General features: G+C 31.9%; 1 protein-coding gene across 1 annotated transcript; it reads left to right on the top strand.

The window, feature by feature from the left end:
• Positions 1 to 13,173: 13,173 nt before the first annotated feature.
• On the top strand, positions 13,174 to 13,791 carry LOC109177147. Its single transcript, XM_019326449.1, has one exon. The coding sequence runs from the start codon at positions 13,174 to 13,176 to the stop codon at positions 13,789 to 13,791; it is 618 nt and encodes a 205-aa protein (XP_019181994.1).
• Positions 13,792 to 17,423: the final 3,632 nt, after the last annotated feature.

Here is a 17,423-nt window from a genome sequence, read left to right as displayed (position 1 = left end):
AATTGAACAAAACGCTATAGTACAGGGACCTCGTAGGTACTTTGACCGAATTTATATCATGGACCATGTTCCAAATACTATTATGGACCTTGAATCGAAACGACGAGGTATAGAATTCATACTCGTAAGGTAAAAATTTCATAACACAAGACACATAAAATCACAACACAAGACACATACACATGTTATATATTTCTTACTTATTTTTCAAATATAATTTAAGTACATAATTTGAGTTCATAGACACGAAATTTCACAACACAAGACACATAAATTCATTAACATAAGACACAAGACACAATTACTAATTTGCTTCATGTATATAAGTACAGAATTTCATAACACAAGACACAAAAACTCACAACTTAAGACACATACACATATATCACGGTTCACAGTGCACTGTGAACCTGGTCCATAAATGAAATTTCCAAGATGGAGGAGTGAGGACAAGGATGGAGGTGCTTGGTTGTTGGTTGTTTCCTCTCTGTCTCGATCTCATGTACTCACTCCATCTTATCATCAGATCAATTTCATTAGCTAATTAATATGCCTCTATAAACACTCTCCAGGCAGGGCTTTCTTCTTCATCAGCAGCTGCATATATTACTGTGTGTATTAGCATGTTCACTCATTTCCTTCGACTTCAGTTTTCAGCTTTAATTTTCCTTCTATATCTAAAAGTTACGAGTTTGATTCATCTCAATATCAATCCTTTCCGTTGAACTCGTGGCATGCATAGGGTAGCTAATAAGTTTTGGGGTTTTTATCATGATGTATTGTTATGTTAGAAATTAGAATAGAGGATATAGGCATGTGGAGCTTGAAAGTAACTTTTAGTAGCCATTGAGAAGATCTCACAAGGAGAAAATGATATATATGGACTCCTATATGAATATCATTAGTGTCATTCGTGAGTTGATTAATATGGAGATCTGAGACTAGAATTGTAGTATATGGCATATCCGCATATCCATAAAGAGGAAAATTAAACATTTCTATGGATTGGATGATAACACATTTGATGGGAGAATTATACTGATGGGGGAAAATTTTGGTCTATGAGTTATAGAGAAGTCACTAGATAATTGTATTGCTTTTAGCAGTAATTGTGTTGATGTGACTAAACCACACTTTATTTAATTTTTATTTTCTTTCATTCTTTTTCTTTATCTCATTATAGAATTTTTTTTTTTAAAAAAAAACGATTAGTTTTAAATTGTCAGGAAGAATGTTTTTTTTTTCTTTTAAGATTTTGATGATGTTAATATTTGCAAAGATAAGCAAGTTAGAACCCTTAATTTTTTGTTGCAAGTATTGCGTTGATAGTATAATTTGTAAAAGCCAAAATGAGTTCTACTACATAGACTCCCAAATCTTACTCTATAAATTTTACTTCCTGATGTGACGGACATTGATAAGTTACTTTTTTTTACGTGGGTCACATATAAATGTCTACACGAAAATTTTGTGTGTGTGAGAGTATAAAATTGGAACATAGACATAATATTTTCCAGCCAAAATAGAGTTAGTGTATTTGTTCATTATTCTTTCAACAGATCTTATCAAGAAGAACTTATGATTGCAACAGATCTTTTCAGCAGAAGTCATTTGGCATATCCTACTACCTATTGGCTATAGCCAAGCACTGGTTCTAGCATAACTTCATAGATTAACCATAAGATCTATTCAATAGAAAATATATCAAACTTGGCTTAAGAAATAGTACAAAACAAGCTACAATTAAACTTTTGACAAATTTAAAACTTCCACTACAAAAATAGATAATTTCTTTTTAATTAAAATTTTATTAAAATCCATTCAAACTTTTACTTGCTCATATCAACTTGGCTTAACAAATAGTCGGATCGACTTCCCTTGCTGCCATCTCCACCATACAGCGTCTGCCTTCACCATTTTCTCCTCCATCTCCATCGCTACCGGTCGTTACTCCATTATTTCTGCACTGTTGTTTCCTTTTACGTTGTTTTACTAGTTTAATTTTGTTTGCAGTTTGTGTTTTTCCTCTCGTTGTTTTGACGAGTTTCTTCCTCTCGTTTACTTGGCGAGTTCTTCTTCATAAAGCATTAAACGATAAAACTGGTCATGGCGTATGTGAATCTCATCCTGGGTGACAAACATGACAATGAAAAAGAGACTCCTCTGAACTATGATATGCAGTTCAGCCCGATGAAGATATTGTCAATGAATAAAAGAATGGAAATATATACTCAGGTGGTGTGCAAGACTATTCAACTTGTGTTAGTCTTGGGTACGTTTGACCACATCATTAAAGAAGCTTTAAGTTCCTCCAAAGAATTCAGCTTCAAATTTATGAAACAGTCTGAGAATCAAGTTTTTTGTAGCATTGCTAGGGAAATTGTTTCTATATCTGACGGTAAGGAATGTTTAACCATTCCATGAATCTTTGTAAACGTTTCAACCTATGATTAATGAATTAGTATCTTTATTTTAAAAAAATAATAATAATAAAAAATAAGATCATAACATATATACCCTCAACAAAATGAAACTGCCAAGATGATCTGGATGTGAGGACAAGGATGCATGCATAAGCTGGTTGGTTGTTTCCTATCCAACTACTCATGTTTTCTTTCTCTCTCTCATGCATGCAACTTAATTACTCCACCTTATCAATTTTGTTATTGCAACAAATAGCTAATTACCCAATGACAAATGATAATTATACATATTATTGTACTCTTAGTATTTGATGTAAAAGTAGCATTCTTTTTTTCTGTTATTAGTATTTGAAATATTAAACCTTAAATTTAGAAATATAAAATTTCAACTTCAACAACTTGTATTATTATCATGTTTCGCTGCAATTTTAATGTCTTGGCGCAGTGCACATTAAAAAACATAATCAAATTCTCCTTCTCTAAAAAGGCAATGATAATAAGCATAGTTTCTCATATGTGTTGAATATATATTGTAAATTAGGTATATCGTTTCATCAATGTCCAATGCGTGATTTAATTATATCAATATTTTTTAGTTCCCGTTTGGTGCATAACTTTATTGACTCTTATTAAGTTTGTAGATTGTAGATGTAGAAATCATTAAATTAACGACGTACTTTAAATCATGTCTTGTGCATTACATTACTACAAAAGTTATACAATATAATACCGGAGTATTATACATGTGTGATTTATGCTCATTGAAGATAAATGTGGTATTATTAGACCGTCGATCAGTCAATTCAATTCGTTCTAATTTAATGATTTAATATGTTCTTCAAATAGCAAAATTTTAAAAAATAAAAATAAAACACGTATATACCATATGATTACATTCAATACAACTAGAAGACTCTATTGATAAGACTTGTAATATACAATTTCGTTGTAGTTGATCAATCATTTTTATTTAAAAAAAAAATAATGGATTTTCATCATCTATTTTCCATTTATCAAAAAAAAAAAAAAAAAAAAAAAAAGAGTGATAATTTTTTTATCCAATTCACAAAAATTTTGTTCACAAGTGCTTCGTCCCAGTTGAGCTGCTTGGGTAATGAGCTTGTGACCTTGAGGTCAAAAGTTTGACTCTTAGATAAGGGTTGCATATTGGCTATGCCTCTATGGTTTGAAATTTATTGCACAGAAGTAGAGTTCACTATGTACACAGTACACACTCTCAAGTATTATAATATATTCTTTATAAAAGTAAGAGTATATTATACAATAGTTTTGACCAATAGTTGTTGGAGGAGATAAATTGCAAGTCGCCCAAGCAACATCCCAGTCAATATATCTTTATCGTTGACTCTGCGTACAAGGGATCCATATTTACACTTCCATTAATTTGGGGAGCTCAATAAGCCAAACTCTAACATGTGAAGTGGTGACTTTAGGTCAAGTGGTCTACCACTTGAACTAGGCCCGCAAATACTAAAATACATAATTTATAGACTAAAAACACAGTTTTCCGTATATTTTATACTTTAAAAAATAATAGTAAATGAAGAGAATTTTTCTATAAATTATCATGAATATTAAACACTCGATATTCACACGGTTTTGTAGGCACAATGATTATGCAGGCCAGAGAGACCAATAGACCATGCATGGCCTTTGAGTAAACATCAATCGAATTGAATGAATTTGACTTAGCATTGAGTATAGGTGATGGGCCAATTTGTAGAATTAGATAAGATTTATTACCTAATTTATGAGCTTTTGTATCAAAGAAGACAAAAACCTTGCATGTGTATAGTATTTCATGCATATATAATTGCTTTTTTATGGACATTACTAGTCAATGGAACTCCAACGATTAAATCAATGTGTCAAATAAAAAAATAATAAAATTACAATAAAATAAAAATAATCAATACATCATAATCAAAGAAGAAATCTAAATTTTAAAAATTATATTCAAGTGTACAGAAATATAATCACAATCTAAAAATTATTATTTTTAATCATATTTTTTAATTGTGTTAACAATTTAGAAGAAAAAAAAAAAAGAACATGTAAAAAAAAATAAAAATTCGTTAGTATATAAAAAAGTAATACAATGTACAAATTTCAAGATTAAACGCTTACTATTATGTAAAAAAAAAAAAAAAAAAAATTATAACTAATAGCGAATATTCAACTTTATATACTTACATAGCAGCCAACACTAAATATATGGGGTCGTAAAGAGAATTTAATAATAAGAAATAATTCTCAAAATTCGAGTCACGGTAAAAACTGAATTAACTAAAGGTATGTGTCGCACACTATTCTTAAAACTGAATTTCATTCCTCCCCCGATGGTGTTAGGAGCATGATGATGAAGCGTCAACTTTTTAAGATACAATATATTACCAACGTGTTTGTGTGTGGTATTTATTTATTTATTTATTTGAGTACTCAAATATAATGTTCTTGGCAAACTTGAACAGAGTGCGAACACTTCGCCCTTCAAAATTTAGAAAAAGTGTTACATTGGTAGAACTTTAGAAGAGTATAGAGAGTTTGTAGGAGTAGAAAAGAAATAGAATTTTTCAATTCATTAGTATTCATGGCATTCAAAATTGAATTTAAAATTTCAGGGCACTAATTTTCAGGTGCACACGACTACACGAGTTCAAGATTTGTTATTTTGAGATCTGATTTGCACCCCACCCCATTTCGTTACGCATGCACAAGAAAGAAGCTCTATACTAAACAATTCAAATTTGTTAAAAAGTTGAATTGTATTCATACTAGTGCAACCCCTTATCCTTTCCATTGTGGAACAAAACCTTCTTAAAAGTCTTTCTAAAATTCATTTTCCCAACTTAAGTGGGTACACATTAAAAATCAATTTCTGATGAACTTAAGGATCTGAACATAGGTATTGTGGATGTTGAGACTGACTCTCAACTAACTTATTATGCTCTGTATTCTGATCCTTTCTTCTCATCTTTTGGTTCTATGATTTCTGATGTAAAGGAAATCGCATCTCAACTTCATGATGTGGTTTTCTATTTCGCAAGGCGATCTGCGAATCGCGCTGCTCATGCGATAGCTAGGCAAGCCATTTCTGTGCCAGATTGCGAGGAGTGGAATGACCACCCTCCTTTGTTTCTTGTAAACATTCTAAGTGCTGATATGATGAATTAAGTTTTACCTCTCAAAAAAAAAAAAAAAAGAATCAATTTCTTATTTATTCATGATCTATTTTGATCTTATAATATGTCAAATTCACTATCTCAACTAGGAGAATATATATGAATTTACATTGACCCGATTCAAATAAAAAAATAGACCCACTTAAATTAATATATTTCAAAATGACCATTTAAAATACTGCTTTTTTCAACATGTCCATATTTCGATAGTAGGGTGTCAGACTTAACACTCAATACTTCCTCTCAACAACAAAGTATTGCTATAATTGATTACAATAACACTTTTGTTCTTATTACTGTTAAATCTTAAATCTTTACCCAGCTTATTACTTCGTATATACGGAGTATAATTTTCGATTGGACATATATACCCATGTATGATGCATCATGTCTAAATAATACAAAATAATTTGAGAAGATATCTTTGTGAGTTGTGGGCATTGACATATCAATCAAAAGTGTAACATAATAGAATATACTTACCCAACCACCTAATTCATAATTTATTATTATTATTCCCCATTTCCGGTGAGACCAACTATGACACGTACGGCAGGGTACACACCATATGTGAGCTTGTATTTAACTTATATATAGGAAAATTAACCTCTTTTTTTTTTCTTTTTTAAATGTAAGGATGGTCTGATAATTCATTTTAAAATATTTTATATTAAGTCATATGTATGTCACCAAATTATATAATTTTTTATCATTATTTAATGAGAAAATTGTACTTCTAATTTTTTAAATCGTTGTCAATGACCTTGTGGTCTAGTGGCACTAAGTTATTTTCACATATAAGAAGTTGTGAGTTTCAGCCTCAGTGAAGGTGGTATTGACTCTTTAACCTTTAGTAGGTTGAGAAAGTAGTTATGAACACATACTACATCGTATGACTCTCTAGCTATATATCAAAGTGAAATTAGACCCTTAAACTTAAAAAAAAAAAAAAAAAAAAAAAAAAAAAAAAAAAACTCTAATTAGACCCTTAAACATGTTAAATTTGTGCAATTAACCTATTTGACCTATAATAGCAAGTTACTCTCAAGTTGCTTGCCACATAGGATGCTAGGATTGCTAGGTGCCACTTAAATTAATACGAATGCTGCCACTTAAATTAATACGAAGTATCTTTTAAAAATTATATTTTTATAAAAGTTAAAATAATAAAATTCATTTTAAAATTAAAAAGTAAAAAAAAATTAGAAAATTAAAACTAAGGCAGCCAAGCTGCCATGACTTCTTGACTTCTTGTCCATGGCAACATAATATCTTTTAAAAAATTATATTTATATAAAAATTACAATAATAATATTCATTTTAAAAAATTAAAAAAAAATTGATGGCAGCTTGTCCAGACGTAGAAGCTTGGCGGGACGGAGAAACCCGGTCCATGTCTATGGTAGAGAAGCCTGTTCGTGTTACATTGTGGAATTTATTTTATTTTTTATTTTTATTTTTTTGTAATTTCTGAATAGGATTTCACGTAAGCTACCACATAAACAGAGTTGATAGGTTACCTTTTGTTAACTTGTAAAATAAGTTAATTGCACAATTTTAACAAGTTTAAGGGTCTAATTGGAAATTTTATTTAGTTCGTGGGCCTAATTGAACTTTGGAGGAAATTTCAAATTTGGTCATATGACTATATGAGTCTTGTTAATTTCAGTACTTGACTTTTAAAAGTGTCAATTTAATACCTTGACTATGCAATTTTTGTCAATTTTGGCCAAATTGCCGGCCAAATTTCGCCGGAAAATTTTAATTGTTAAAATAATGAGGGTATTTTGATCATTTCACATCTCTTTTTTTCTTCCCAGGCGAGTCCATCCCTTCCTCTCCTGTTTTCGGTGAATGCAATGAACTAAGATGATGGGGAAAGGAGGCTTGATGATATTAAATAAAGATAGAGTTTAGAGGGAGAAAGAACGCCGAAAACGGGAGAGAAAGAGATGGACTCGCCAGAGAAGAAGAAAAGAGGCATGAAAAGACCAACATACCCTCATTATTTTAACTATTAAAATTTGGCCGAAGTAACTAAAATTGACAAAAATTGCATAGTTAAGGCACTAAATTGACACTTTTAAAAGTCAGGGACTGAAATTAACAAGATCCCTATAGTCATATGACCAAAATTGAAATTTTCTCTTGAACTTTGGTATATAGTTAGAGGGTCTATTTGACCCTTATCCCCAAAAAAAAAAAAAAAAAAAAAAAAAAAAAGACTTTTGAAACTGTCATTGAATAAAAATTATACTTCTAGTGTTTTAAATCGTCATTGGTCAGTATTCTATGTATAAGAATTATCTTTTAATTTTAGTAAAGGATAAAATGTCGCTAATGTATTTTGATAATTTTTATTTTCCTTAAATTTGTGCTCGTTTCTCTCTGCAATCCCTTCTCTCATGCTATTGTCACCCGTGGTTATTGTTTTTTTTTTTTCTTTCTTTTTTTTTGTTTAAGGTGACCAAGCAATGTTACAGAAGGCGCTACGCGCTAGTCGGACACTCGAGGGTCGCCTAGCATTTAGGCAGCTGAGTAATTCGAGTATATTGCCTCACCTTTTTCCACTCAGGGCAAGAAGTTGTCAGACTGTTATAATTTTCCAAACTAGTCAAATGCATATGTTAGATAGTTAGTTGAATACATGGTTGAAGAAATACAAAAGAGGAGTAGCCGAGCAGGTAAAAAAATCACTCGCCCGAGTTGAGTGTCAACTCGGCTGAGTTGGGCACCGACTCGGTCGAGTTAGGCGCCCGACTCGACCAAGTTAAGCGCCCAACTCGGCGCCTTGGTCGGCCGGCTAAAAACCGCCTAGGGTCTAAATTGCATCGGCCTATGGGTGCCTAACACCTAGTCGGTGCCTAAGTGACCGCCTAGGCTGAATTTTACAACAATGCATGCTTAAAAGATAGAGAAATCAAAAGAAAAAAAAAAAAGAATTTTTTTTTTCAAAATACTCTAAGGGGGCGTTTGGTTCAAGGGATCTCAGATTAACAGGGTAATCTAAGAAAGGTAATCTTAGATGATCATGTTTGGTTTAGGTAATCCGAAAGGGTAAGTAATGCAAGATTACTGCCACGTAAGAAATGAGAGTATATTTGAGGTAATCTGATTACCAAGTTTTTGTTAGGTAATGTGAGATTACTTTTCAATATTCTAAAATTGTCCTCATTTATTTCTCTTCTTTTATTCATTATAGAGACCTTGCGGCTTGCCCTCATTTAAATTTTGTTGGTGTTGGATGGTCTGTGAAGCATCTTTACCGCGTATGCATTTATTATTATTATTATTATTATTATTATTATTGAATTGCATCTTTACAGTACGCATTCCATTATTATTATTATTATTATTATTATTATTATTATTATTATTATTATGTTAAATTTTGAATTATAGAAGAAAAAAAAAAGACTTACAATTTACACCTTTCAATTTCTATGAGGGCATTTAAGTAATTGATGTAATATAACCTAAAATATAACCTTCAACCAAACAAGTTAATGCTACATTCCTACAACTTTAACCAAACACATCAGGTAATCTTACATTCTCAAAATCTCACATTACTTACCCCAAGTAATCCTATTACCTGGGGTAATCTAAGATTCCGTGAACCAAACGCTCCCTAAAAACACTTGGGTACTTTTGAACTCTATTACTTGAAGGACCACCTTGATAATGAGAGTGACAATTAAGGATGACAATTACCATCACCCCAAGATGTTAGAGTACTTCAATGACATAAGCGTAAACTTTTTTATAAAAAATTTTGAGATCAATCTTTTTTATATTTTGCTTTTCAAAAAAAATAGAAAATTCATACTTGGAACTAGGTTGTCAACTAGATTGAGTGAGAATGACATTAACCTTCACCTTAGGCAGCACAGAAATGAAAAAGGATAAAACACATTATATGAACTACAAAAGAAATGTACAAATACAAAACCATAAATGTGTTGTATTAGCAAATATATTTTTATTTAAATAATATATACAAATATTAATGGTTTAATAGTTTCTTTTTAATTAAGAAAGGGGAAACGGCGCTTTTGGCCCCTCATTTGTTTTAGTTTTGGAAATTTAGCCCCTCTCGATTGATTTGAGCAAACTTAACCTTTTAATTGTTCATAATGTAGCACATTTGGTCCCTCATGTTATATAATTAGAATTATTTTTAATAATTTATATAATTTATTCATTCGAAATTAAAAATATTTTTATAATAAATAAATACATAAATTCAAAAAAAAAAAAAAAAAAAAAAGAAGAAGAAGAACAGCCATCGGCTGTCCTCGCCGGTGGCTGTTCTTCTTCTTTGTTTTTTTTTTTTTTTTTTTTTTTTTTTTTTTTTTTTTTTTTGCGTGCAGGATTTTGAAAAGGAGGTGCCATGGTGGTTGGAATATATTTCAAGCCTTTTGTTTCTCGCTGTTTTTGGAATATTAGGGGTAAACGCCTACATAAATGACTTTGTTAATATGTTTATTTAAAACTGCATTTTTTCCCATTTTATGGAATCATTATTTTGTTATTTGTATACTGCTGCAATCGTCCACCCTCATCATGTAGCTGCTCTGTTCCTTGCCAACTTTGAACAGCAATTCAAAAATTCAAAAAAAAAAACAAAAAAAAAAAAAGAAGAAGAAGAAGAACAGCCACCGGAGCGCCGGTGGCTGTTCTTCTTCTTCTTCTTCTTTTTTTTTTTTTTTAATTTTTTTTTATATTTTTAAATTTTTAAATTTATGTATTTATTTATTATAAAAATATTTTTAATTTTGAATGAATAAATTATATAAATTATTAAAAATAATTCTAATTATATAACATGAGGGACCAAATGTGCTACATTTTGAACAATTAAAGGGTTAAGTTTGCTCAAATCAATTAAGAGGGACTAAATTTCCAAAACTAAAACAATTGAGGGGCCAAAAACGTTGTTTCCCCTTTAAGAAATGTATTTTTGATTATTTTTAAATTAGGGAAACAACATTTATTGATTTGGAAAAAATTAAAATTTTGGATCAAAAGTACTTATAAGTAAAACTTTTAAACATTTGAATTGGTTATTTAACCCTCGACCAATTAACAAAATTTAATTTCGCTTCATCGAATTGAAAAAAAAAAAAAAAAAGAACAACATTGGCATCTAAGCAACATCTGAGCCAAATCAACCAAATCAAGAGAGATGGTTGGCACTATTGCATCTTTAGCAACTAACTCTCTAGTTATTGGAATACTTGTAATTGTCCAATTATATGTAATCAAAGGCTCATTTCTTTTCAAAGATCTTGTGATCGAGCGTCATAACCGTGACTCTCTTAAATGGACGATCACAAATTCAAACCTCAGTAGAGTATTGATTCTTTGTGCTTCAATATGTCAATTAACTTGAAGAAAAGAATAAAAATAGCTTACTCAATCAGCCAATCCCCAAATATGGGGTCTTCACATTTACCTCATTAATTATCTATACTAGAGGGGTTTGAAATCACGAGGTCCACTCGAACCAACCAAGTTCGTTCAATTACCTCATTAATTATTAGTTCTAGTAGTAAATATAGTTCTTCGATGGTATAATCAGTTAAGTATCAACATGTATAATTGAATTAGTTAGAATGCTACGAAATTACATAAATAACTATATAAATTTAATATTTTCAAAAGCAGCCAAATTTTGTTATTTAAGAGCTATAGATGCCACCTATATAATAATCGAGGGGCTAAATGTGAAGACTCTATAATTGGAGGATTAAAGGAGCCATTCTCTAGGGCTGTGCAAAACGGTTCGATTTATCCGAACCAAATCAGATCAATTCGGTTTGATTTAAAATCAAAGTACTGATCGATATTGATTTTAGAGGAATTCGTTCGGTATAATTGTTATGAACCTAAAAAAAATAAAGTGGATGTCCAAAGAGAGGTTCAAACCCCTAACCATCAAGCTTGAAAAGCAAGAGCCTTACCTATTAAGCTATAGTCCCATTTGTATCAATATTTACATGTAGCACTTATTAAACTAAATTCCAGTTTTTCGGATTTCATTCCAGTGAACAAATTGCAGGGTTGCAAAAATCCCACCTAGGCACCGAATAATCGGCGCCTAGGCGCTAGGCGCCCTTAGGCCGTGGCGATTTCCCCCCTAGGCTCCCGCCTAGCGCCTAATTCAGCCGCCTAGCGCCTAACTCGGCCAATTACGCCGAGTTAACTCGTCAATTTCTGTCGAGTTAGCCGAGTTAACCCGGCCGACTCGACCTTGCTAATTTTTTTTCATTTATATGACATATATATATATATATATATATATATATATATATATATATATATATATATATATATGTATGTATGTATGTATGTATGTATGTATGTATGTATGTATGTATAATATGACACATATGCACCTACACACGTGCACTGTTTTTCATTTTTTCAGTTAGCCGCCTAGGCGACCGCCTAGGCCGCTTAGGCCTCGCCTAGGCCGTCTAGGCGCTAGGCGCTACTCTATCGCCCGCCTAGCGCCTAGCGCCTATTGCAACCATGACAAATTGTAATTAAATTCCAAAAACTAGAATGAGGGTTGTTCGAACTGGAATTGAAATTTTGGTTTCTAGGATTTCATTCAAGTTTCTTTAAATGGTCATGTGTTGAAATTTTTTATGAATATTTGAAAGTTATTCTTTTAGTAATTTTTGTTTTTCAAATATTAACTATACAGATGGATGTATTGTCATCAGCAAAACATTTCAAGTGACATTCCAAGTGAGTGACCTGAAGAATCGATCGGGCGAAAAAGGAAACATTCAACAATGAACTTCCACCGAAACCGAACCAAACATCGAGTCTAATTAAATCCGAACCGTTTGAAACCGAACCGAACTTTAATATTAAACCAAATGATTTGATTTTTCTAAAATCGAAAAATCAAAATCAAAATCGAAACGGAAGCCCGAAACACCCACCCATACCTATAGTTATGGGACTAAAAAAAAAATCAATTTTCCATTATTTCATTTTTATTTGAGTATTTTCTAATTATAATTGGTTGACAAGTTAAAATGAATTTCTTATCGATAATCAGTCATATCAATCTCTTTCCATGATTATTGGCCTCCAGATGTAGACTCCTACCGGAGGGATTTAGGCTTTATTGTTCTTCTTGTGTTCTATTTTTCGTATTGAAAAAAAAATATAAAGATTTGTAATAGACTTATTCCAAAAAAAAAATCATTTGAAAATCTTTTCATCTTTTTTCTTTAAATATTGTCTATTGAATCAGTAAGTTAAGTTTCCTCCGCATTGAGAATATTTTCAAATCTCACAGTTCATAGATCCTTCGTCTATATGGAAATTATACTAGTAATTCCAAAAGCACAAACACACCGTTTTGGTAACACAGAACATAGTGTAATAACCATGGTTAGTTTATACCCAGTAAAGCTAACCAGGGTTAACTTGCACTTCTTTTTCTTCCCTTTTTAAACAGCCTTTCGGAATCCATGATTTCATTCCCAAGGCAAAAGGAGAGAGAGAGAGAAACGCTTACTCTAATGGCGGCGCCTATAATAGTAGAAGAAGAAGCTTGGAAATGTCTAAAACACCCTTCAAATAGAGAGAGAAACGGAGTGTGCCCCGTTTGCTTGAAGGAACGTCTTGCCATTCTCAGCCGCGATTGCGCCGCCGTCCGCCCCTGCGCATATCTCGCCGCCACCACCTCCTCCTCCTCCTCCGCTTCCTCGTCCTTCGGCGGCGGCGAAATCGGCTGCGAGCCGGACTTCCGGCGATCGAAATCGGTCGGGGTCACCATTCTCCGACCACGCGACGGCCTCTCCGGCTCCTTCCGGCGGAATCCGCCGCCGAACTGCCAGAGCAAGGCGGCGTGGTTCCGATCCTTATTCAAGTACTCGAGCAAGAGCGCGAGGAAATCGGAGGTGAAGGAAGAGAAGCAATCCGAAGTGAAATTCGTCTCCGCTCGGTGTAGCGGCGCCGGCGACAGGGGAATTGTGGATTTCGCGGTGCTTATGAGGTCGAGATCGGTGAGCGTGGAGGTGACGTCAGGTTGCGGCGTCGGAGATTTTACGAAGGCGAAAGGATGGCATTTCCGGAGCCCCGTGAAGGCGTTCCGGCAACCGAAGGTCGTCCAAGAGCGCTCGCCATTTAAGCGTTGAACCGTTTTAGAATATTACTATTATTATTTATTACTTTTTAATTTAACCACGCCCCAAAAAAAAAAAAAAATCTATTTCTCATGTTCAGTCTATCTTTCTTCTCCCAAAAATAATCTTTTATCATAAATATATACAATATTGTTTATACATTTAATCTTTAATACAAGAATGGTTGCACTCATAGATTTAATCTTGCATAAGAGTGTCTTACTTTAGACTAATATAAAATATTAATATTTTTTAACAAAAATGCAATATTTTTTTAACAAAAATGTAATATTTTTTCATAAGTCAACAAATATTACAATTTCACTAAAAAAAAAAAAAAATTCCACAAATATTCATGGAACAGTAATATATACTTTTCACAATTGTTAACACATAAAATAGTATTATATTATTACTAAAATGTATTGCAAATGAAGTCGCATATTTAATGTTTAATACAAGAATGTTTGCACATTTTTTTTTGGAAAGCATATAATTTCTTTTTTTAATAACTACTTTCCGTGACACCCTCTACCAAGAAGTTAACGTGGAATTTTATTATTATTATTTTTTTAATGATGATTTTTTGAGACACCCTTTTCATCTCTTTGAAAAGGGTGTTGCGAAAATCTTATTTAATTTCAAAAATTATATATATATATATATATATATATATATATATATATATATATATATATATATATATATATATATATATATATATAACTCAACACTAACGGGGCGTTTGATTGGGAGTAAGGAATTAGGGTGGAAAGGAATTGCAATTCGGTGGGAAAATAATAAGGTGGGAATAAAGTAGGAATTCAAATTACATTGTTTGGTAGGGATGAATAGAATTATTGGGTAGGGAATGAAAGAAGTGATATAAAGACTAAAATGTCCTTGTGTAATAATAATAGTAGTAATAATTAAGGGTATTTTTGTCATTTCATCACTTTTTTCTTTTCCCACAACCACCTAATTACAATTCATAGGGGGGTGCCCATGAATTGCTATTCAGCAAAAGGAGGGAATTGCAATTCTGTGGAATTGCAATTCCCTCAAACCAAACAGCGTAATTGTGGCTTCTACTGAATTGCAATTCAACTACAACCAAATTACGCCCAACCAAACAGGTCATAATGGGTGAGAATAAAAACTAGAAGGCAACAGAATCACAATCCCCAAAGCTCTGATGAGTTTCAACGCCCCAGATTACCCAAAGCTTAGACATTTCGCCCATCCTCATGAACTAGAGCTAGTTAACCTTAACCTCCACAATCCCAATATCCCAGTAATATATACGGAGTACTAGCTTTTCAGTGAAAATATAAGTATATAACAATTCTTAACTCATAAAATAATACTCCGTATTATATTATTACTAATATGTGTTTTATATATTTTTGTACATTTTGGATGATTTCTTCTTTTGTTGTGCACATAATTTATCTAGAGAAACATCCAAGTGTCAAGAATAAATGTTAAGTTTGTTTATAAAAGACCTAAGTTAGGGAATTAAAAATGATGTGATGTATAGAAGATATAACTCTTGATGAGTAGATGGCATATTGCTATTATTCGTTTATTATGTTCTTTAATAAAGATTATGGTAGTACTTCCAACAAGTGGGAGGATGTTAAAATTTTCTATATATGAGACATTCTCACATGCACTAGTTTTTATAATAATATGTTTAGGATCACGAAAAAGAAATATATATATATATATATATATATATATATATATATATATATATATATATATATATATATCATACATACTTTCGGGCTTAGTTTGTATGTTTTTAATAACCCTCGCTAGGAATGCGCATGACTTTGGCGGCAGGGGAAATTATAAAATGGATCATCATGGTCAATATTACAAGGTGAATCACTGATAGATATTCATATTTAATATATTGAATGTTCATGTTTAATATACAGAAGGTTAATTAGATAGTATACTAAGAATGAACTTGTAGTATATTAAAAATGAATAACTTTAAAAAATATAAACATGTACTAAACTAAAAATGAATTTTCATTATACTAAAAATAATAAATATGTATGTCAATGATACACCACCTTTGCAATAGGAGGCAAATTTTAGTGTAGAACATGGTCAAAATGGTGTTGCTTTAAGTTTTTTTTTTTTTTTTTTTTTTTTTAACCCATTAATTAATAATGGTAGACGGCAAATCTCGTTTTGTCAATGTAGCAACCCCTCTCACTACTCAGTATCATTTTATAATTTATACACATGATAGCGTCATTACAACACCACTACAATATTATTATAATTGAACTACGTAGAGTTTAATTTGACAATATACACTCAGTATGTGAGATTTTCTATTCAGATGCATTTTGTAAACAATATATAGTTTCACTACAATACCCCACTTAAATATCATTATTATTCAACTACAGTTTCATTTGACAATATACAATTAATATGCGAGACTTGTTATTTAGTTTCATTTTATACACACCATAATTTTTAAGTTTTATTACTGCAATACCAAAGTAACATTCTAGCTAATTAATCCACATGAACCATGACCAAAATCAATATGTCTGAATCGTTAAAAATCATAGCCTAACCGAATTAGTCCAAAATCGAGCGGACTAGCTCGATTAAGATCTCTAATTTCTTCAAATAGAGGTGACATGTATGGATGAGATTCTAGTTTTATCTCATTTTCTTCTTCTGTTATACAAAATAAATATTATCCTTCAAAAAATTTAATAAAACTAATTTGAATTGTATGGTTCAAGACTTCGAGTAGTTATACAAATTTAAATATTATATGATTTTGTAACTCTCGAGTTACGAGTGAATCAGAATGACTCATAGTATATATGTAGTGGTAGGAGGGGCTTGTCCAATGTTTAGGAAGCATCCGTATCATGTCACAACTTCACAAAATGTATTGGTCAAATGAAAGATTTGATCCTATCCATCACAAACAAAGAAAGTGGGTTTTATTTAATTAATGATTTAATTTTATGTCATGTGAATTGATTATATATATATATATATATATATATATATATATATATATATATATATATACACAATGAGAATGCATAAATAACCTCATTCCTGTGTAATAGTTCATAAGTCACACATAAAAAATAAAGGAATAAGGGTCAAATTGGCCACTCAACGTAACACAAAAGTGCAATCAGGCCCCCGAACCTAAAAAAAGTGCAATTATACCATTGAACAAGCTAAATGTGTGCGATTTCACCTAGTAGCCAGTATCCAACCTTTTCTTCCGGTTGATTGCTTATCTGGATTATTACGTGGCATTATTTATTCTTTTTCTTTGTTTTCCGTTCTTCCAGCGTGTAAGAAACAAATCAACAGTGTTAAAAATCCCCAAATCGCTTCAATCTAAAATCACCAAACCCTTCCCTTCGTTTACGCTTACTTCACTAAGAACAAGGACGGACACACAGCTCACCAATAGCTTCATCTCTATCGTCCGCACTGACAATCGCCGTATTGCGGCCTCCAATTCCGCCGCGCCAAGAGCGGACTCCCAGTTGTATCAGATAATTTAGGTGTTCTTTTACTGTCTCTGTGCTTCTGCTAGTCTTCGAGCTAATTGCTTACTTCAAAGGATGGCCTTTTA

Source organism: Ipomoea nil, unplaced genomic scaffold, assembly GCF_001879475.1.
Source record: "Ipomoea nil cultivar Tokyo-kokei standard unplaced genomic scaffold, Asagao_1.1 scaffold0800, whole genome shotgun sequence".
Classification (NCBI taxonomy): domain Eukaryota; kingdom Viridiplantae; phylum Streptophyta; class Magnoliopsida; order Solanales; family Convolvulaceae; genus Ipomoea; species Ipomoea nil.
The sequence above is the reverse complement of the archived record's forward strand: the minus strand, read 5'-3'. Positions and strand labels throughout refer to the sequence as shown.

Coding starts and splice junctions, on each gene's coding strand:
- LOC109177147 (XM_019326449.1), top strand. CDS start 13,174: ATGGCGGCGCCTATAATAGTAGAAGAAGAAGCTTGGAAATGTCTAAAA.